The sequence below is a fragment of the Canis lupus genome, chromosome 4, assembly GCF_048164855.1.
Source record: "Canis lupus baileyi chromosome 4, mCanLup2.hap1, whole genome shotgun sequence".
NCBI lineage: Eukaryota > Metazoa > Chordata > Mammalia > Carnivora > Canidae > Canis > Canis lupus.
In genome coordinates, this window is record NC_132841.1 from 44,353,533 (window position 1) to 44,377,513 (window position 23,981).

The window sequence follows — 23,981 nt, forward strand, 5'->3', positions numbered from 1 at the left end:
CTCCGAGTAACTCCAAAGCCACATGGAAGGCGGTTTTCATTAAAGGAACACTCTGCAAGCCAGGAGCTATCAAACAGGGCATGGGGACGTGTGGGTGTGATATGATATAGTGTCCAATGTGCCTCAATCCTATACCCTTTATTTTGCTTTGCTTTTTGCTTTTTTTTTTTGTTTGTTTGTTTATTGTCAATCTGCTCAGAAGTATACAAACTCCAAGAGGGGGCAGGGCTTTTGCCCACGTGGCAGAGTGGTTAAGAGGACTTCAGAGCTAGAATCCTAACACTTAGCACTTACTTTGTGCCACCCACCCACAAGCTATTTCGGTGCTCTGTGCCTTAGTCCCCTTATCTTTAAAACGGGGACAATAATCACATCTCTCGCAAAACACTGTTGTGAGGATTGAGTGAACCAGTTCATGCAAAGTGCTCTGAATTGTATTTTGTATGTGGTGAGCGTGCCCTAAAGGTTTCAGCTATCCTTGTCCTTATTCACCGCGATCCCTCATTTATCTCAAGCAGGGTCTGACCAGTAAATATTGAATATCAAATGAATAAAATGGTAAATTTGTAAATGAATGCCATTGAAAAGAAACAAAATTGGAATACGTTCAAGGTTTTGTCTCTAATAATCACTGGCATTTCCTAATGTGCTCTCTTGAATGAAAGAGGAAGGGGTAGCATTACAATCAGCAAGACTGAAGCAGGCACTACCTGGTGCAGAGCATGCATATGATTGGACGTTGTGGTGTTTGCACATCCCCATGTACCAAGATTTGAGAGTTGCCATAAGGCCATTATGACTTCATCCTCTCAGTTCTCAGTGGGATGCTGTGCAATGCCTGCTTTCTTCCTTTGAACTTCCCTTATTCCTTCTTTTCTCTTCCCTTCCTATTTTTTTTTAAATATTTTATTTATTTATTCTTGAGAGACGCACACAGAGAGGCAGAGACATAGGCAGGGGGAGAAGCAGGCTCCCTGTGGGGAGCCTGATGTGGGACTCAACCCCAGGACTCTGGGATCATACCCTGAGCCAAAGGCAGGTCCTCAACCACTGAGCCACCCAGGAGTCCATTCCCTTCCTATTTTGACACTGTTTCTTAGTGTCCACTGTGGTAGTGATGGCTGATCTTTTTCCGTATCAAGCTTTTTCCCAGCCTTTTTGCTGCCAGGTGGGAGCATGTGCTGGTGTCCAGCCAATAGAACATAAGCGGTGGGATGAACTCCACTGCTCATCTAGACCCTGCCATAAAACATCCTGTGCAACCTCCTACTTGCTCTGTCTCCAACCCTGTCTGCCTCTGGACGGGGCCAGGGCATCCTTAAAGCACAAGATGGTAGAGCCACAAGACAGGAACGGCCTGGATCCTAGCATGAGCCCTTGGAGAAAGACTGGAATTATGACACGAGCAAGCTACGAACACTTACTAAACTAAACCACGAAAGGTTGAGGCTTCCTTGTTACTTCAGCATAGCCCTCAGAGATTTCTTGACGTCATTCTTCTCTTTCTTCCTAGTTCACTCTCCAAGAGCATGGTAGGTTCTAGCATATTTGCCACAGAGTCAAGCCCCAACCTATGTTGTTGTTGTGTGGGGGGTGTCTCTTTACCCGTTTGCCCAAGAGTGTCCTAGTTGATACCTCTTGTTCCTCCTTTCACTCCAGAAAGCGATCCAGTCTGGTATATATAATTATCTTACTCACAGATGAACATGTAATAAGCAGCATCACGGAGCATCATTTATGGTCGCTGTAACTTTGGGAAGGGTTGGAGGCTAGAAACACAAGATGGATCAACTCAGCCAAATGCAGAGACTGCCTTCTAGGATGGGGAGTGGAGGAGCTCAGTAAGAAGCTGGTTTGCAGGGAGGCCATCTGGTCCAGGAGAGCCTCTGCTCTCTCGGATTCCTCGACTGCAGTCTGGCCAGCTTGCTTGGCAGCCTGGCTGACACTAGGAGGAGGCCATTTTCCAACGGCACAGGCCCTGGCCAGAGTTTCTTTTTCATGTCCCAGCACTGGGGATTGATAACTCAGGCTTAGTACCAGGGACATCTGTCTACTCTATTCCAAGACCCCATCATGATCAATCCTGGATACGGGGATGCTCAGGAGATTGTGCTGTGCTTGGTTGACTGAGAGGTTGCTTCATAGCACATTAAGAGATCTGTGGAAGCCCAAGAGATTAGGAGACACATGATCAGATCCCAGTAGGGGATGTATGTGTGCATGGGCTGGCTGCGGGAGAAAGTCTGTCTCCCAAGGTAGCTTGTCTCTCTTGATGCGGCAATAAAGTCACCCAGAGGGTGATAGCGCAATAACCCAAAATAAACACACTCTACCCCCCGTTCTCTCTTTTTCCTTGGCCTTTGAAAAATAACCTGTGTTGGCATGCAGTGTGAGGGCTGTGCCTTGGAGTAATCAGTCATACCAAAAGTAGCAGAAAAATGCAACTTTTACGAGCACTTGAGAGGCAAAAAATAAACCACAGCAAATATTTGACTGATCCAATTATAAATCTGCCCCACTTCTTGGCAGAGACCAAGGAGGAATGGTAATTAAGATAACTTAGTGGGTTTGCAGGAAAAGCTGCAGGAGACAGCAAAGGAGGCTGGACCATTGAGTGGGGCCTGCCACTCTCCCGGAAGGGAAAGCATCTCTAGGCAGTAGTATGCCACCAAGAGATGCTTCTGGAGGCCGCACCGATACACACCTGCCAAAGAGGGCAAGGTTAAAGACAGACTCGTTGCCCTTCAGGAAGATGTTATTACTGGGTCCAGGACCCGAGAAGGGGGAAAATAACTTTATTGCCATCTCGAATGTCTGCTTGCTGAGGGTCGATGTGGACAGGAAAAGCAATAAACGTTGACATTTCCCATGGACAGCCTGCTGCTCCCTTGTTCCGTGCTGGCAGCATCTCTGGCCTCCCAACGTCTGATGTTGATTCTACCTCAGATGGCAGGGCACGCTCAGCAGTTGGTAGTATTGCAGGGAAGCAGCATGTTAGAGTGAGGGCTGCTTGAAGCCATGTTACCACAGGGTCTCTGGTCACATCCAGTGACGATTGGCAGCCCTGGGTCACTCATGGGGACCTGTTCATCTTCTGCCTCCAGCCAGGCCTGTGGCGAAGTGCACCCAGCTGATTCCTCATTAAAGTTCCGCATGCTTTCTTTTCTCTCCTTCAAAGAGGCTGAGTGCTAAGGGGGGGCGTGCAAGGATGAGAGCATCAGGGCCGTGCTCCTCCAGGGGCTAGCTTCCCTTAGTGCGGCCCTGCTGGTCTTGTTCAGGACGCCAGCTCAGTTCTGACTTACAGTGTCTGAGTCACTAACTAGATGCTGCTAAGCCCAGCTGTGTGCTGCTGGGGCTGCTTGCCCACCAGCTAGGAGAATGAGCTCCTAGATTCTGGACAGGACATGCCACCTGGATTTGCAGACCATAATAATGCATTGTACAAGACCCCACAGATAAGGATTAAGCAGAAGGAAGATAGAGAGGATCCAAGCATAGTTCTGTAAAATAAGGAACTATGGGAGAATACATCTACATGGGTGGAACCCCTGATTCTTCCATTCCATGTCCTCCTGTAGCAGTGGGAAAAGTAATCATCAAAAATAGTAAGAGTCTATTATTTTTCTGGGCATTGGCTATGTGCCAGGCATGATGGCAAATACTGACGTATGCTACCTCATTCCATCCTCCCAGAAATTGTATTTGCATCCCCATTTCCCAGGAGAGAGTAATGGCTGTGAGAGAAGTAAAGCCATATACCCAGTGCCATTGATGGTAGTTGGTGGTCACGCACAGACTTGAACTTGGAGTTGCTTGAGTCTTAACAACTATGGGAGGTGGTTTCAAGTTTTCCAAAAACCTGGCTGCTGCTGCCATAATATCTGTGGTTGACCTGTGTGCAAACCTCCTAAAGATGCTGCTGAGCAGAGAAGGGGGAAGAAGGCCTAGCCCAGCAGTGTCAGGGCGAGCCTTGGAAACAGGCTGGGCACCTGAGGATGGGGAGATGTCCCACTGGTAGATGAAAAAGGATTCCAGGAAAGGAGGGGATGACTTCGCTGGGTGTTGGCTCTCCCTGGTCTATAAACTCCATCTGCCTACCTCCGAACTTCTCTGCCCTTGTATTCCAGCCCTGTTCTTCTCTGTTTTTGGAACTTGCCAAACTCATTGCAGATTCAGGTATTCTGCATGAGCTATTGGCATGAGGTATTCCCTCTGCCCGGACTACTCTTCCCCTTGATCTCACACCTGCCTGCTTCCTGTCAATCCTGCCTCGGCCTATGCACGGCAACTTCAGAGTAGGCGTCCCTGACCTCCTATTCCAAATGCCTCAACCACTGCTTGTTTCTGTCTTCAGCAAAGATGCACGCTCTTTAAAAAAAAAAAACCCACAACTTGTTCTCTTTTGATTTATAGTCCATCTTGTTCTTCTTGGATACAAACCTCTGAAGAGGGCAGCCCGGGTAGCTCAGCGGTTTAGCACCACCTTCAGCCCAGGGCATGATCCTGGAGACCCGGGATCGAGTCCCGCATCAGGCTCCCTGCATGGAGCCTGCTTCTCCCTCTGCCTGTGTCTCTGCCTCTCTCTCTCTCTCTGTCTCTCATGAATAAATAAATAAAATCTTAAAAAAAAATACCTCTGAAGAGTGGGAGACTTGTCTTTTATTCAACACAGATCCCCAGTGCTTGGCATATGGTTGGTGCTCAGCAAAGGTATTGACTGAATGAATGAAAAACATGTAAGCTCAAAGGAAATGGTACTGGAGTGAAGTCTGTACCAACATGGCAGTGGTGGGGTGGTTGGTGATGGGACTACTAAGAAGATGAAACCTCTGTAGGAAAGTTTTTAGGAAATTTTAGTCAACACTCTGTAGTTTCCCTGTACTTTTGTTTGCTAACTATGAAGATGGCACCACAAGGGAACATTTAACGAGGCCAGGCACTGATCTTGGTGATTCACATGTACTACCTTATTCAATTCTTATGGTAGCCCTACTGAATAGGACTCACCACCCCCACTTTGCATATGTGGAAACTAAGGCAGAGGGAAGTAATTTAACTTGTTCTGGAGTTGGTAAGTGGTGGAGCTGAGATCCACATGCAGGTAGTCAGCTTCAGAGAGCATTCCCTTAACCCACTGCATTACAGACTGCTCAATGTGGCAGATAGGCAGCTGGTGCCTGGTGTTGGCCAGCCTCGCTCATCTGGAGGGAGGGCAAGGTATTTTTCTCTTGTTCCCAGGAGGGAGAATGTTTGCTATGGGTCTGGGGCAGGAAGACCTTTAATGACATAGTAGTGCTCCCAAAGAAACCTGCAGAGTTTCTAGCAGGAGAAGTAGGTGTGTAAACAGAAAAATATTTGAAAAAAAAAAAAGAAGAAAAAGAAAAATATTTGGCACAAACAACTTATTTTTTTGAATCTCATTTCTTTGGCCTAGAGTATCTCTTTCCTCTTGTGAAGTTGTTGTGCCAAGACAAAAACCTGGGTGCCCGTGGGTTAGGGGGTACCTGCCCATGTGTAACGAGGGATCAATTTTACTACTCTCATTGGGGAAAACAGTCCTTTAATCAACTGCTTAGAGCAGAAAGTAAGAAGCCAAGGACCGTGGGTGTGGGCAGGACTTTCCTAAACAGACAAAGGAAGAATTTGGTTGGTTACCGGAAGTGGAGGGCGCTAGAAAGAGGTATAGGGAATAGAGGGTCCAACTGCAATGTGTTGGGACTCCCCAAGCCACAAGGCGGCCTCTTCCTCTGACTCCCTCCTCACATTCCCAAATCCAAGGTAAAAAGAAAACTAAGGGGAGATGTGGCCAAATTTCTTCTGGCAACGAGCAAAGAGAGTGAGCAACATTCTTGGTTGTCACAGGGCAGGAAGGTGAGGCTCAAGTGATACAAGGAGAATAAGCCATAGGAATTCAGAACCAGAGACAGGCTCACAGGATGCAGACACACTTAGCCCAGGAGTGGCGGGGCAGGGAGCCCTGCTAACATCGGGCTTCACTTGGAAGGCCTAAAGTTTTCTAGATTGGGGTTCATAGAAGAGAGAGATCTGAAGCATGGCTTGTAAGCGTGTGCCTTGCCCAGGCCTTATCTTACAAAGGGAAATGAATGTGAAAATAGTGCATTCAACAAATACTGAGCACTGACTAGGTGTCTGGCCCTGCTCTGGGCATTGGGGCTCCAGTGTGAGTCCTGTGGACAAGGTTTCTGGCCTCCAGAGGTTGATGTTACCATAGGGGCATAGAATGCCACGGAGTGATGGGAGCTTTGAATAAAAATGAAGGCAAATCAAAGACAACCCAAATGCCAATCAACAATTGAATAGACAAATTACAGTCTATCCATGCAACTGGAAAGCTATTCAGCAATAGAAGGAATAAGCCACTGATAATACAACAATATGGGTGAATCTCACAAGCATTATGCTAAGTGAAAGAGGCCAAACACAAAAGAGCACAGGGTTTCCTGTTTATGAAACTCTAGAGAAGATAAATTTTATCTCTAGAGACAGAAAGCAGATGGGGGGTAGGGGGTGGGGCTAGGACGAAGTAGGCACGGGGCACAGGGGGCTTCTGAGTGGTGGCAGTGTTCTAAATCATGACTGTGGTGGTGCTTATTCAGACAGATACAGTCTTCACATTTTAAGAATCAAATCATATAATTAAAATGTGTGCATTGTGTGGCTTGTAAATTATACCTATAGTACATTGATGTGAGACAAAGAAAGCAGGGTATGTGATAAAGTGAAAAGGAGTATCCAGTTTTAGACTCCCTTGTTAGGAGAGGGCTGAGGGCATGGCATTTGGGCAGAGGCCTGACAAAAGGAAGGAAGGAGCCATGTGATTACCTGGGGGAGGAACATTCCAGGAAGTGAGAACAGCCCATCCAAATGCTCTGAGACAGTGAGTTTGGCATGACTGAGGGAGAGCAAGAGGGCCAGAACATTGGAGTGGAGGGAGTGAGGAGGGAAATTCTCTCTTGGTGTGTTCACTGTGCCTGGTTCCTACGAGGGCCCTTTTGGCTTGGCAGTGGCTTTGGCGGTTTGCTGGCTGATGATGAGTAGATTATGGGTTCTGCCAATTTCCCTCTCCTTCATGTCTCAAGCCTAAAATTGTGGTTTTTAAGTTTCAAGTTTTGAATGTCTCTGGTATTGAAGGATGCAATAGGGGTATAACAAATGAATAGAAATGGATTAATTACCACTACTAAAGGGTAACATGGTGAGCAGCTTGGCCTGACTCCCCCTGCAGCTCTTTTTTTTTTTTTTAAGATTTTATTTATTTATTCATGAGAGACACAGAAAGATCAGCAGAGACATAGGAAGAGGGAGAAGAAGGCTCCCTGTGTGGAGCCTGATGCCGGACTCAATCCCAGGACCCTAGGTTCATGAACTGAGCCAAAGGCAGATGCCCAACCAGTGAGCCACCCAGGCATCTAGTTCTTCCATAGTGGGTTTCCAAGGGAAACAAAGAAAAACCTGAAACTATGAGGCCGGGACAAGGCAGGGACCATGCACTCCCTGGTGGTTGGCCCTTCCTGGGAATTCTTGGGAGTGGGTGGTCTTAATACCAGTGCCCACTAGCCACACAGGGGGAGGGCCAGCTCTGCCTTGTTCACTGCTGTAGCCCCTGATACATGGCACATAATAGGTGCTCAGTTAATGTGGATTCCAGTGTTATGGCCTGCCTTTGGCACAATGATGGATCTATCTGAAGACAAGATCTCCCTGGGAAATTGTTAACCATTTCACATGACATTTTTGAGAAGAAGGAGAAACAGTTGAAAACTCTAAATCCTGATCTCTTCTCAAGCCCTTCCTTCAGTACCTTTTCCCACTCACAAGGATGACTCAGAGCTTTGTGGTGTGGGGCCACTTCTTCCTTTGATTTAACATGTATTTCTAGCTGGGGCTGTGTACATGGCTGACTCAACACAAGGTCACAGGCTCTAAACTTCCAGAAGGGTGATCTTCCTTGGCTACCCCTGGTCTTGTAAGAGCCACTGCTCATAGGAAAAGCTATACACTCGGTGAGTGATGGCTAAAGAAAAGCACAACTTTTGGTCATATGAAGCTTCAAGACATTGCACATAACAAGGGGTATCTTCATTATCCTCTGCTTGAAAAGATCTTCTCCTCTCTTTTCTCTTTCTTTATCTGCTTAACTCGCCTTCTGAGACTCTGCTTGCTTAACATCTCCTCTAGGAAAATACCCTAAAATCCCACACAGGTTACATTTGGTGACCTACTTTTATGCTTTTAAACCTCTTGTACCCAACTATTTGATAATCATTATAGCTAACATTTAATTAGTTTATTATATGAGGGGCAAGCACAAATTTTATAAATGTTATATGGCGTCGGCTTCAGGAAACAGAGAAAAGAGAAGTGGTAGCAGGAGGCACGTTGTCCACCCTATTCCATCCCATGGAGAGCTGTACTTGGACTGAATATGGCTGGATGTAGTGTGCATTGTGCTCCAGGAGAAGTATCCCAATCCCCTGCCACCTTACAGATTTACAAAATGATTGAGATGGGACAGGAATCACTTGCTCGAGTTGGAAGACCCTGATCTTTGCAATCCAGATTAGGGGCTTGAGGAGGACCATCTAAATAAAACTCAGTCTGTGCACCCATGCTGCTTTTGGCCAGAGGCCTTTCCAGTCTTCCTGTAGAGTCTGCTGGTTGCTAAGTTACCTGTGAGTGAGCTGTAAGGTTTGTAAGACCAATCAGATTGATTGACTGATTGATCTCCACAGGGTGCTTACTATTTGCTAGGCATTATCTCATTTATACTCACAACAACCTGATGAGGTATAGTCCTCATTTCATGGATGGTGAAACTGAATCTAGAGAGAGTTGGCCATAAACATTCAGCTACTACATAGCAGAAATAAGATTCATACCCAGAGCAGGTCAATTCGAGAATGTCAGTTGTCTTGAACCTGGTTCTGTCTCTCATGGCCCTCCCTACATCATGCTGCCTTTGTCACTTAACTTGTCAGGTTCCCATCTCTTAAAGTAGGGCCAGTACCTTTCATCTCTGTATCCCCTTTATAGACATTCAATGAACATTTGTTGAATGCATGGATGGATTGATTTCATACTTTGTCTTCCCACATGCTCATGCCCTTATCATGCTGCCTTTCAATCCAACCCTGGAGAAGGGCAGAAGGTATTGCTCTGGAGACCAAGTGAGCCACAGTGAAGAGGTCAAGTTCAGTGAAATTGATGAACATCTCAAGGCTATTCCAATAGGCGCAGAACCTCTCGCACAAGGCCAGAAAAATAGAGGTTTAGCTCTCAGTGCCTTGCTGATGGGAGTTCTTATTTATTGCACATTCCCATCTCATGGTCTTTAGCCAATGGCTTACCAAAAATGTCACATTTGGCTCCTTGCCCTCCTAAGATCAATGGGAGGGTCTTATGTGGGCTAGTTGTGAAAATAAATCAAATATATCCCTGAAGAGGGGGAATGATCTGGGAATGTGTCCAGTCACTAAATGGCTTCCCAAGCACTGAAGAGGAACAGAATCACAGGCACTGGACAGCGTCTCTCAGGGCATGGTCTCAGTCTTTTACCAGGCAGCAGTGTGACCTTGGGCAAGTTACTTCAGCTCTCTGAATCTCCACTCTCTAATCCCTAAGCCAGTGGCAGTAAAGGCACCTACCTCTGAGGGCCATTAGGAGTTGGGCCAGGCTCATGGTAAGCAGTCAATGTCAGCTATTCTTATGCTTATTATTATTGTTATAAAAGTTTGACATATTGTAAATCCTTTGTGCTACCAATTCCACTCTTAAGAATTCATCGTAAGGAAATTATTAAAAAAATACATGAACATAAACCTGCAAAGATGTTTACTGTAGTAGGATTATAATGCTGAAAAAAGGAGATTGGTTAAAAAAATTTAATCTTTAGAATGGACTACTTTTGAGGCATTTGAAATGAGTTTATGGAAGAATATTCAGATTTAGAAAGAGGTTCTCTACCTATCTTTATGCAAAGAATCAAGGTAAAACCTGCATGCATGGTATAATCCTGTATTTGTAAAAATGATTGCTATATGTGAATGGAAAACTGTCTGGAAAATATACTAAAAAGTGTTGTTTTCTATTTTTCCTAGCATCACCATATATTGCTTCTATAATGAGAAAAACACAAGTAATGGTTATCGTTTTAAAAAACTGAAATTTGTTTTGTACTGTTTGTTTAGGGGCTTGTGTTACAGATGCTTTGAAAAACACAGTAATAGTAGCTTATATCATTTCTATGTGCCAACACAGTTCCAAGTGCCTTATAAAGATCACCTCATTTAAGTCTCACAATGCTAACAATGTGTAATATTACTGTCTCCATTTTATGGATGAGGCAATGGAAGCACAAAGAAGCTGAGTGACTTATCCAAGGCCATACAGCTTCAAAGTACTAGAGGTTGAAATTCAAGACCAGGTGGTCTGGACTGGTCCATACTTTTCTGCCCATGCTTGTCTGGGTTGGGAACAGCAGCACTGGCATTCCACAGAATGTTTACTTAAGTTTTATTTTTATTTGTATAGTTATGTATTTTAAAAATTATATTTAAATCCCCACACTGACTTGATATGTACAATAGGATCTATTATCTGAGGTATCTGGAATTAATAAAAGGCCACTTAAAATGAATGCCCTTAACAAATGGGAACACGATTAGGATTTTACCTTGAAGGATGAAGCTCTAATTATGAACAAGTTATTTTTATCTCAGACTTAGGAAAATTCAGGTTATATTAGCAACCATACTCTTAGTGTTAGAATGCACATTTAGTTTTCTCCACACACAAAAATGTGATGGCAAACATTTCATTGTCTCCCTCAGCTTCATCGATTGCAAAACACATCCTGGTTTCAGAGATGTCAAAGATGAGCATTATGTGCATCTCCAAATCGATGGAATACTCGAGAACAATACAGCATCACTTCAGCTTGACTGGTGTAACACAATCAAAAGGGATATTTCTGTAAACACACTGAACGTCTTTGTCAAACGTCCTAGGACCTCTCTTTACGTTATTATAATTGTCCTCTTGGAAGTGTCGATTCTGTCACCTTGTTACTTCTTGCCACTGCATATTTAGCTGTGTTACCTCAGCCAGATGCACATTTACCAAGGCTTCCCCTGGCACTTTAAAGCTGATCTCTGGCACCACTTTCACTGACTTAATGAAATTCCTATCTGGGGCAGGAGTTTTAGGTGTATTCCATCAGTGATGGTGTTTACATTATATTTTGTGCAGGATGCTCCTGGGAAAGAGCACCTACTAGAGAGGAGGAAAAAAAGGGTCTGACCGCTATGCCCTGTACATAGCAGCTTTGCAGCTCTGAACGCTGTCTCTGTTCTTTCGCATGAAAAACGGGACTACTTCTCATAGTACCTACCTCAGTGGGTTGTCATGAGGATAAAATAATTCACAGGAAACAGTCCCTGGCACATTGAGCTCCCAGCTAATGCTATTATTACCATAGCTAGGGTTAAATGGGGAGGGAGCTCTGAATGGAGAACATTTTTATAAGTGATCAGACGATTAATGAATACTTTTGTCTTGCGACAACTTTTGCTTCCTTACGAAACACTCTTTTTTTTTTCTTACGAAACACTCTTAACCTAAAATGGGCTTCAGTTAATATTTTAAAAGCCATTAATTTTTGTGAATATATTGGAATAAAGCTTTTCCTAATATCTCTGAACATAGACTTGAACTTCTGTAACTCTCATTTATTAGAAAGCTTATCGATCTATGAGCGGCTTTCTTTGAATGCACACTGATGTGTGTTTGCTCAGATAAAGTTGTGTAAGCAACTGCATTGGTGGATTCTGTTCCACCAGATGCCATGCAGAGCAGAAATATAAGTTTGTACCAGAATGTGAAATCAGGAGTGCAATTTCAAATGAACATGTACCATGTCCCATAAAGGCTATCTATATCTATATGTATCTATATCTCTCTCTCTATACGTGTGTGTATATATACGTGTGTGTATATATACGTGTGTGTGTATTTTAGTGAAGAGACTTTCAGAGCTAATTTTAAGTTTAGGGTGGGTGCAACCACTCTATTTCTGTATTTAAGGCAAGGGGTGTGAATAGTTGTTAGATATCTTAAGTGATTTAGCCTCGAAACAATTATTTCCTATTGCTCCTCTTTCAAGCTTGTGGATCAATTTAATTGAAGAGTAGTCAGAGCCTGTAAAGGAAATGATTAAAGAAAATACTGCTGTGATTTGCAACTACGTACATATATTCATTGTGATTTTTCTCAAAACAGTGCAAATGAAACACAGTATATAAATAAATTGAATCTTGAGAGTGATATAAGATTACTGTTAGCATATATATCTTCCTAATGCTTATTTTACTCAATATAGATTCAAGCTTGTCACAAATGCACTTTTCTTAAAGAGAGAGACATTACAAAATTTAAGAAAGGTATAAAGAATATGGTAACAAATATCCATATTTGAACCACTTAAAGAAATAAATGTTAACATTTTGTCATGTTTATTTCCAATCTTTGTGTGTGTATGCTGGAGGTGAGAAGGGAGTTTGCTTTACTGTTAATATTTTATTATGGATAAAAGGAAGTACATTTTGAACCTAATTCTCAGTCCTGTTCTCCTAACCTACACCGAGAGGTGACCACCCTCATGAGTTTAGTCTCTATCCCTGGGTCTCTCTCTGTGTAGGGAGTTTTTTCTCTCTATACACGTATAGTAAACATACAGATACCGAGGTTAACATTACAGTAAGTATGGATTTGAACTATATACTTTATGCTAATAAAATTGCTGCTTTTATCTATTTTATTTATGGGGTTCTACGTAAGATCTCACTTGGAGATAAAAGTCTTTGCCTAGAAAATTTGCAAACTCTTGAATTACAGCTCCTCTGAGAGTCTGTTCAGTCTACATATGCAACGTGGTGCTGTCCCTTCTAATTCACCCCTCTCTTCCTTGTTTCTGTCTCTCTCCCTGAGTTCCATGTTCTTAAGCATTACCCTTCTTGAAAAACATCCACAGTGTCCTCCCGTGCACTCCCCTCAACACCAGCTCTCTTGTAAAACTCAAGCGTCCCTGGAGATTTCTCCTTAGCTCTGCTTGGTGGCTGCCCAGTAGGGCACCTACTCATTTAAGTGGCAGCTTGGTTCCTATTAGGATGTGCCAGATAATCCCAAGGGGTCTCCTGAGAAAGACCTTTCCAAAAGCACTTTTAGTACAATACAGAAGAAACCAAGTCTCCCTTGGTTTCACAAAATCTTTCTCCATAACTCAAATTCTTTGGGAAAGAAAAGGTCTGAAAACGGGCCTGTAAAAATATGCTTCCCTCCAAAATGCAGTTAAATCATTATGTGATGTGCTATGCAAGCTGCATGAAGTTCACAGCTCCACAGGGAAGGGTGAAGTCCAGGGAGATCCATCTGACTGGTCAGAGGGCACCGCGAGGGTGCAGAGATGGCAGCATGGTGAGAGAAGCAGGGTGCTCAGAGCACTCAGTGTCCCCATGTCCCAGGGACCTGGCCAGTCCCATCTCTGATTGAAGCCATGTGCCGTCTCCATACTTGGGTAAGAGAGAAGGGGACAAAGAAAAGTGAGAGTTCGTTTTCAGAAAAGGCTCTGAATTGGAAAGGGATAAACCCAAGGGGGCAAAAGCTAACATCACTAATTGCCATCTATAAATTTGCTTTAAAAAATGTCATTTAAGGGAATTCTGCTGATGAAGACAAATAGGAATGTGTGCTCAGCTCATTTTATCTTGGTCCACACATGCTCTATCTCCTGGATTCGCAAGTATTTCCTGTGATCCTGGAGGAATTGGTGGTCTTTTAAATAGTCCTCTATTGTTTAATGTGTCTAGTGGCTAGTTCTGCTTCCCATCCCACAGACATATCTCAGTGCAAAGCACTCGGGGTGAACAGCGACTGCTCCTATCTTAGTGCTGTGCAATCCCTAGCATCTCCCTCTAAGGACCCTGCTAGAGCTGCAAGCTCACCCTCTGCTTCCAAGTTGCCTCTGTAAGTCACTGAGCTCATGGCTCCATCAGTCTGAGTGATGAAATAGGCATTTTTAATATTTGCTAAACAGGACTGTGGAGAAGGTGAGTCTCAGCAGGGCTCCCAAGCGGTAAGTGCATCTTGTTGTCTCAGGTTAATCATGTACCTCATTTGCCGATTATTGACTTGTTCTCACAAAGGATTTTACTTGGCTTGACATATCAGTAGCAATCAGTGATGAACTGTCAAGCAAACTTGCTTGCCGCCTTAACCACCCAAGACCCTGACTTCACAACAACCTCTGAAATTTCCTTTGATGCCTAGCACTGTAGCCAGGTCAGATTATTATTACTGCTTCAACTCTGATTGGTTTCCTTTCTAGAACTGGGGCTGAGCAAATCTGACACAGTTTGTACGATTTCAAATACCTGGCAAGATGCACTAGGCTTCCTCACGCACCATCGCTGTAAGAATTTGAATCAGTCAGTTGAGAAAGGCTTGTATTGACTTTGTTTTGTTTTTGTCTAGGTCTTAAAAATTGCAATGCAGGGTGTCAAAATGCTGCATTTAAAAGACAATATAATAGCCACCTTTCAAATGGACAAATATTAAACAATGATAAACTCAGTTTATGTGAGTGTTCAGGCAAATAAAATGGGCAACACCACAGTACTGCTGGGAGGTAGGAGTGTAAGGAGTGTAACTGGTGCGGACTTGCAGAAGGACAGTATGGTAATTCATGGTAGGTCCTCAAGGGTTTACTTTCAGGAAAGAATTAAGGGTGTACACAAATGCTAGGCACAAGGACAGGTGTCCCAACATTTTGTTGTAAGTGAGTAGGGTTTTTCGTTGATTTATCTAGTATTTCATGTCTTAGGGTGAACATAAGATTATATTTCAGGGCACCTAGGTGGCTCAGTCGGTTAAGCATCTGCCTTTGGCTTAGATCATGATCCCAGGGCTCCTGGGTTGGAGCCCCACATGGGGCTCCCTTCTCAGCAGGGAGTCTGCTTCTCCCTCTCCCTCTGCCAGGCACTCCCCCTGCTTGTGCTCTTTCTCTCTGTCTCTCTGTCTGTCTGTCTGTCTCTCTCTCTCTCTCTCTCTCTGTGTCAAATAAATAAATAAAATCTTTAAAAAAAAAGATTGTATTTCCTGCTCCACTGAGGTTAGGATAGGACTTCTTCGGTCTGTAAGACAAGGGCTTAAGAGATATGTGTCACTTCCAAGTAGAAGTATTCAGGGATTGGTCCACAGTTCACCACCTTCTCCCTCCTTTGCTACAGGGAACTAGTATTTTCCTGGTAGTGGAAGTTCTATAGGTCTGTGTCCTTGAGTGATCCTGACATTGCACCAAGTCCTCTTTAATCCATGTGAACATGTGATGTGGGGTTTCCCAACTCCAGGAACACTGACAATCTGGGAGGGATAATTCTCTGTTGTGTAGGCTGTCCTGTGTGTGTTTAGCAGCATCCCTAGGCTTGACCCATTAGCTGCTAGTAGCAACTCTGTCCCAGTGTGACAACCAAAAATATCTCCAGACATTGCCAAATGCATCTGGGTTGGGGGCAAAAATCACCCCTGGCAAACAAAAAATAGCTTCTGTTATTTTAAGCCATTTAGATTCTTAGTGGGTTTTTTTTTTTCTCCTGCAACTGATAGATTTTATTATAGCAGAAACATATGTAAACATTTACCAAAAGGAGACTGCTTCAAATTATGGGTGTTTCTGCTTCATTTTGTTTCTGTTTTGAAATTTTTTCTACAATGAAAATATAGCTTGTTCTTTCCTAAGAAGGAAAAAAACACTAAAAAATTAATTTTACTTTAAAAAACCACAATTACATCATTGCTCATCTATATGCAGTATTTGCTAGGGCCGCATGGAGTTTCTTAGTACCACAAGACAATTATATATGATATCTTTACATTGTACTTTAGTTTACAAAGAGTTTTCCCATTCTACCTTTGTTGTGGTGGTGTAATTACAACAGCATTGTGAGCCAGGTAACACAGGTAAACAGATAGAAACTAAGAGGTGAAGGGCTAGGTCTAAGGTCTCCTGGTTAATATGTAGCAGGGCCTCCATTCTGAGTTCTCCAATTCCAGGACATCCCCCCTATGCCACGTTGCCTCTCTATTATTGTAAAAAGCCACATTGAAAAAATCAACTGGGACTCACTCTGATTCTTGAGAAATTAAAGCGGGTAAGAAAGGATTCTCCTCTGTATTTAATATCCTTGGACAAGAATACTAAACCTTGTAGGCTCTTGGTCAAAGTATGATACTCAATAAAATTTAAGCATAGCTATTTCATGCAACACAGCCAACAGAATTTCATAGTCATCCCCCCTCCCTATCCCTTTCTCTTTCTCTCTCTCCAGCTCAAATGAGTCACCTTGGCTAGACTGCCAATCCCCATAGAACTTATGTTCCTTGATAGGATCTGCCAATAGAAATGAGAAATTCTATAAAGGGTTGAGATGTGAGTTAGTCACCTATCCCTGCAAGGAGCTAAGCGCCATCTCCTCAAGGAAATGTAGCTCATCAAATGGACATGAATGCATGTAATGACAGTGACTGAATGTGAGAATGTGCAGGGAGTCAGTTTTTTCTCTTTTTCTTTTTTTTTAAGAAGCACCCCTATATTGTACCTGTCTTGTGCATTTCTAAGCATCTGCACTGTGCCTCGCTTACTTGACCCTCTAACACACGCTAAACTCCCAAATTGGCAGCTGGACTGAAACCCTCACGGTACAGCAGCCCATGCCTATTCATTTCCCTTCCCTTGAACTGTGATGAGGCTGTCCCTGGAGTGGAGCTATTTTGAGAGGACGACCGCTAGAACAATCACTAGCCTGGCAGGAGATGGACAGTGTGGTGTAGCCACAAAAGAAGAAAAGACATTGTCATTGAGGGTTTGAGTCCTGAATGTCAGAACAGCAGGGAAACTGGGTAGAGTATGTTTCTGCCTGCTGTCCACTATCACTCAGTTACAGAGAGTTACCTACTTGACTTGCCATGATCATTTGCTTTTCCATGATACTAGTTGTTCAGAGCATGCAAGGGAAGAGGGATAACAGTGCTTCAGAACAGTGTCAGGGAAGAAGCATTTTCCTCCAGCTCCTTGCATCCAACTGGCTGAGGGGAAAGTTATTCTCAGCTATGCCCAGAGGCATGTTCGTATTTGCTCGAATAAGGCCAATAAGCAGTTTTTACTACTGCAAGTCCTTCATTGTACTGTAGTAGAATCAGTGGAGCCTGAAGGTCAAGGACGCCACCTCACAATCTGCATAACTTCCCAGAGCAGCACCCTGCTGCCTGGCCAGAAGTTACAGAAATGCCACAGGGACTCCTCTCGGCTGACTTTCTTTCTCTTGATGTGAATCTCTTTGACGAGCAGATGCAATTTTTGCATCAGGAGTTCTGCTTGGTCAGGGGCTATGTTAACTTGTCTCTGTATAATCAGTGCCTAAACCAATAAATATTTTTCTGGATGGATGGATGGAGATTTATTGATTGCTACTTTGCATATTGGTCCCTATAACATGGCCTGTGATTGGTAAAACATAACAAAACAAAATAAACAGAAGACAAACCAAAAAACTCCCACAGCCCTCCCCTAGTCCTTTATATTGATTCTTGGATACTTTCAGGTTGCAAAGATGGGATTGCAAGTAAGTTTCATTTTGAGAGCCAACACTGGTCTGTTGGTAGTGGCTGCCTTGAGGGTTTTGCAGGAGGTATTTGATTGCTGAGCTCACTGAGGAGAAAGTGCAGCCATCAATTAGCAATGTCTGCCATGAGCCGAAGACAAAGAAATGGTGGCCTCACTCCTGTGCATTTGCCAATGGGTTTAGAGCTTTTAATTCTTTCAATTCAATTTTCTAGATGAATACCTTTCCAGCACATTTTAAAGTCATCTTTGACTAGATATAATGGGTAGTTAAGGAAGTTTTTCTTTCACTGGGGTATTTTCCTAATGTACTTCTTTATGTACTTGCTGGATTTGAAAGCAAATGAGGCAGGAAAGCTCTACTTGGTTTTTCTCAGGATATGCAATTCTTTTTGGAAAAGAAAACCACGCCAGGTGGGTGTTAATTTATCCCCAGTGGTGTGTTTATAATAAAATCTCTATCAGGTCAATTTAAAGGATGGATGAGAGGAAAAACAATGAAATCCAATCTAATCCAATCTCTTCATTCCTAACACTGGGGATAATCTCACTGTCATAGTGCCAAGGATGTCCCAAGGAACTCAGAAGAGGGAGGAATAGAAATTACGGTGAAATGGCTGAATTTTGGTTAATGTCACACAACTCTTTTTAGATACACTGGGATGTCTTCTACTGGCATTTTAACAAATTAATCCAATAACTAGAATATTTGAAATTAAAATGCCCAAGGATTAACCTCCAGGGCTAGCAAAACTGACTTCACCAGGTAGGAATGTTCTGTCTGTCTGTCTGTCTCTCTCTCTCTTTTTGAGATACCATTCATTTGACACAAATTATGCCATTTTATAATTCAGTAGTTTTTCATGCATTTCCAATGTTGTACAATTGTCACCACTATCTAATTTCCGAGCACTTATATCACCCCTAAAAGAAACCCCATATCTACCAGTAGTCATTCCCAATTTCTTCTTCCCTAACCCTGACAATCAGTCATCTCCTTTCTGTCTCTCTGGGTTTGCCTATTCTGGACAGTAAATGGAATCATACAGTATGTGGCCTTTTGTATCTGGCTTCTTTCGCTTAGTACCATACTTTCAAGATTCAACCACGTTGTAGCATACAACAATACTTGATTCCTTTTTATAGTTGAATGATACTTCATTGCACAGGTCCCATTTTGTTTATTCATTCATCGGTTCATGAACATTTGGGTTGTTTCCACCTTTTGGCTCTTATGAATAATGTTGCTCTGAACATTCACGTATATGTTTTTATGAGAAATAACACTTTTAGTTCTCTGTGTGTATATACCTAGAAGAAGTGGAATTGCTGGGTCACACAGTGATTCTGTTTGACTTTCTAAAGAATTGTCAAACTCTTTTCCACAGTAGCTGCACTATTTTACATTTTCACCGGTAATATATCAATGTTCCAATTTCCCCACATCTCTGTCAACGCTTGTTATTGTCCAGCTTTCAATGATAGCCATCCCAGTGGGTAGGGAGTGGTGATTTCTTTAAAGTCATAGTTATATCGAGCATAGTCATACCTGGGCATGAGATGGTGGAAGTCCCCTTCTTATGTAAACACCAAAGAGAGCATCTTTCCCAAGGGAGATGTTGAACTTTAAGAACTGGGGTTGACTGATGTGAATCTGTGATCTCCAAAACACGCCTGGGGGGACTTCTTGGGTTACCCGTCGACCAACTTCTGCTTCACCACTGTCTATGCTGCTGTTTTTCAATGACCAGGGCACTGGAAAACAGGAAGTGACATTAAGTTAGTGACATTTGTACACAGTTGTTGATTCTACGTTTCTGTTTATTTGCATGCCAGGAGTTAAAAAAAAATGAAGATTAGACTCATGGCAAGTTCATCTTTAAGTACAAACTCATAATCTAAGGCATGTGAAATACTGGCACAATGCTTTCTAAACTTCTGTGATTGCTCGTTACTGATCAAATACAGTAAGAGCTGGAGTCTAGCAAGTACACGTAAAGCTTCCAACAACCTCGGATATGGCTGGGGTGTAAAATGATCGGCAAGGGAGAGGGGAGTGATATTAATTTGGCACCAAATTTAATTCCTGTAGCCTTTAATTATTCTTTCCAGCCAGAAACAAGTCCAATATACTGACATTTTCATAAATTAAAAAAAAGGAAGCAACAGTGAACAAAAATTGGCCCAAAGTAAATAACAACAGAAAATAAGGACTTGATCTCAGACTGACCTAATATTGGGGGTGACTCCTTCCTTGAGTTAGCAGGAGGGGTCTAAGTATCATGTGGAAATCACACTTCTCTCATGAAGACATCAATGCGCTTGAAATTACTTATATAGAAAATATTAGTTGCCCACATTCAGCTTCCTTCAGAACTTTAATAAAAGGAGTTGCAGAAATACCTATTTTAAAAGGGGATTTCTTAATAACACTGAAGTAGCTAGTACCTTCTACACTCCTGAGGGTGGTTTTATTTGCAAACACAGAATTAAGGAAGAGCTAGGAATTACTAGTAGCTGCCCAAAGAAAGCAAATTAATCTCTAGGAGCCTTGTTTTCCTGATCCTTAAATGGAAATAAGACCTAGGTAGAGCCTAACTTTATAATGGTCATTTGTGATTTGTTCAAATGGAACTTCTGAAAGAATTTCTGGGGGTCTCTTCACTTTTTGATTGATCACTTTGATGGCCTGTGGATTGGAAAAGTTCATTAGTTTGATGGGCAAAGGATGGGAATTAAGCTCCCTTCTGCATTCTGTAACAGATGGGCTTTTCTGAAAATATTTATCTATATTTGGCTGCAATTCAGTGCAAAAGGTTTGGATGGTCAGGAGAGGTCTTGGGATTGCTGAAGGCTGGCGTGAAGGGTTAGTGAAGCTGTCTGACTTAGCGGACCTGGTGTGTTACTATCTAGCCCTGCATCAAGACAAGACTCGTAAATGACCTTGGTGCCGCTTTCTCCATCTGTAAAATGGAGAGGTGAAATTTTTTAGATCTCTGAAGGTTTTCCATATCTAAATTATAAAAGAAAACCACAAAATGACTTGAGGGTATGAAGTTATTTTTTTTCTCCGTGTTTTTTTTTTTTAAATGAGAGAAGGAATGATTCATTTTTATTTAGCTCAATCGCAGATCAAATGAAAAGTCAACAAGGGCTTAAAACAAAGCAGGAGAAACAATGATTTGGACTTTAAAAAAGAAACTCTTGATCTCTACAATAACAAGACCAGGAACAGGCTTCTAAGGAGAAGTTTGGAAGTTCTTACCACATAATATCATTAAGAAAGAAAGAAACTACTAGTAAGTCCTTTATATGGGACTTGATGGTTTATTTATCAAATGTATTATGTGGATAATGCACATGGAATACTTCCCTGTAGGGGGGGAATACTACACAGTATGGAAGAGCAGAGATTCTGGGCAGAGACTGCCCTGGTTCAAATCCTGGCTTTGGCACTTGCTCTCTGTGTCTTAGTTCCCACATCTATATAGTTGGGGCTCTATTATTTACTTCACAGGGTTGTTATGAGGATTTAATGAGTTAATCCAGGCAAAGCCCTTAATACAATTGTAGGCACAACAAAAATCCTAAATAAAAATTAGCTATCATTGTTATTATTATTATCTGTAAGGCTCTCAGCCTAAACAGTGTTGTTTATTTTGCTGAAATAATGATATGTCCAGGGGGAAACACTTGTTATTATCCATTAATCAGAAGCTCTAATTATTATAATTTGGAAACTAATTCGTATTTAAAAATGCTGCTGTTGGCAGACTTTCTCTTCCCCCCACCTTAAGAACTTTTGTGGGGAAAGGGATATAATATAAAGGGCCCAGTAAGGAAAGGGTGTAATAAAAAAGACCCTTGGGGAAGAATAGTTTAGGATCCAAAAGTAACTCCAGCAATCATAGTGTGGCAACAGGTTAAAGAAATTCATTTAAAATAAAAAAGAATTTTAAAGAAATTATTCATCTTTAAACTTAATAAGATGGGCTTTCCTTCATGTCTGTTGGGCTTTCAGGGGTTGCTGGGTTAATGACAGGATATGAAATAGCAGCAGGAAATCAGCACCCACGAGCCCGCTAATCTACTGTTGAAACCTAAACGGATTTTGATAATGTCAAGCCAAATGAGGATGCAAGAGATTCACAAGGGAGCCAGCTGCCAGAGAGTGGTTGCTCTGGAGAGATTCAGACAAGAAGCCTCAGGGTTTGGTTTGTACAGCAGTGGACCCTGTTCTTTTACTAGACCCAACTTCAGGACACTGCCTTTAGTAAATGAGTTGCTACTACCAGTGAGTACAGGCTGCCTTTTCAGTACTCACACTTTTCTAGGGTTTCATATGCTCCTTTTTCACGTCCATCCCCTAAAGGAGGTAGTACCTGTGGGTGATGAGTACAGGTTTGCAGCCAGACAGGGCTGGGTTTTAAATTCTGTCCTTTGGTTTCTTCTTTGCTGTGTGACCTCTAGCAATTTGCTTAGCCTCTCTGGGCCTCCTTTTTTTTTTTTTTTAAATATAAAACAGAAATGATAACAGTGTCTCATAGGGGGGAGCAACAAATGGAACTACACAAAACAGGGCTTGTACACGGCCTAGCACATAATAATAGCAAAATAAATGCTGGTTAGTTCCATTTAATTAAATTTAAAAAATGAAAAACTATAAGGAAAAGCACCTGGGCTTTCCTTTTTAGAGGAAATAATTTTCTAAAAGAAAAAAGAACATTTTATAGATATGTGATATGTATATATGTATACATGCATATGTGTATATATATATGTTTATGTATTTATGTACCCATCATTCTAGAGAGAGTGTTGAACTTTTCTGAAATACACTTAACTGATGGGAACAAGCGTAAAATTGGTAGTCAGGATCTGTTTCCCATTACTGATTTTTGGTGGGACTTTTCCAGAAGCTGGTACAGCCACTTATCAATTAGCTTACTTTATCGATACACCTGCCAAGTAGCCCTGAAATTAAGGTTCAGGTCAGTTGCACCTTCACATTGATGTGCTCTTTTTCTTTTCACCCCACCTTCACTCCTACCACCAGACAAATAGGCTCCTTCTCTCATTGTTCACACCATCTACACTTAAGTGTCCTGTAGGGTCCGACACCTGTTGTTTGGTCCTATGATTGATTTTGCTTGCCTTCCTAAGTCTCTTGTACTAGACACTGTACTCCCTGAGGTCAGGCAAAACTGAAAATGCATTCTTTGGGTTCTCTGTGTTTTGTACCTGGCAAACTGTGAGTGATTTATAAATGCTTGTTCAACTGAATCCAAGCTTTACCTGCCTATCTCATGGGGTGTTTTAACATAACCCTGTGACTACTAGGTAAAATGGGAGCCTTGAGGAAGATTTACTTTGAAAAGTTGCATGTAATGGGCTTTTTTTTTTTTCCTAAATGAAATCGAAAGCTCAAAAGCTTTATGGGGAAATTTACTATTTAAAGGAAACTTCCTTGTGGATCATTTTCAAAAATCATGCGTCAACTCTTAATTTATCTTTTGTGTAAAATCTTATAAATAAATGAGCATACCAGGAGAGCTGGCATATAGTGGAAAGGTCCTTAGACTAACAACCAAAAGCCACGGGTCCTAATACTGGTACTTAGCAACCGTGGACCTTTTGTGGAAAGGAATAGGGGTGTAAATGAACTCTGGTTGAACTCTCTTCTTTGCTACTAAGCAGCTGGCTAGTTTGAGGCCAATCTAGCCCCCACATCTCAGGGTCCTTATCTACATGAGAGCGGTTTGAACCCACAGACATCTTAAGGGGAATTCTATTGGAGTCTACTGTGTTCTACAAAGTCGGGGGGTTGGGGTACATGTTACAAAGGGTGTAAGGGTGTGTGTGTGTGTGTGTGTGTGTATGTTGTCCGTGGGAGGGAAGAGGGACTAATAGAAAGTGAAGGAGATTTCACTTTTAATAAATTCATTTAATGTAAGTTACCATTACTGTTAAAAGCTAGTGACTACTTTCAAATGAAATTCTCCAGATATGCAACTGAATTATGCTTTTACAGAGTGAAATTTTCACTACTGCTCACAAATCACAAATATTTACTTTTATATATAAAATCTTCATTTTGAAATAATTTCAGATTTACAGAAAAATTAAAACATACAGTACAAGGAAGTCCTGCATAGAATTCACCCAGATTCCATAAATTTAATACACATTTGTTCTATTATTCTATTTTTTTCTGAAATATTGAGACTAAGCTACCTCCCAATATTTCTATGTGTTTTTCCTAAAAACAAGATTAACTTTTTTTCAGAAC

At 42.1% G+C, this 23,981-nt stretch overlaps 1 protein-coding gene across 8 annotated transcripts in view; it reads right to left on the reverse strand.

The window, feature by feature from the left end:
• The window catches only part of TENM2 (teneurin transmembrane protein 2), a 1,505,907-nt gene that overhangs the window by 177,691 nt on the left and 1,304,235 nt on the right, over positions 1-23,981 (reverse strand). For all 8 annotated transcript variants that reach the window (XM_072824231.1, XM_072824230.1, XM_072824229.1 and 5 more), the window contains one exon: positions 19,242-19,447. In XM_072824231.1, the coding sequence (XP_072680332.1) occupies positions 19,242-19,447 (206 nt within the window). The remainder of the gene's footprint in view (positions 1-19,241; positions 19,448-23,981) is intronic.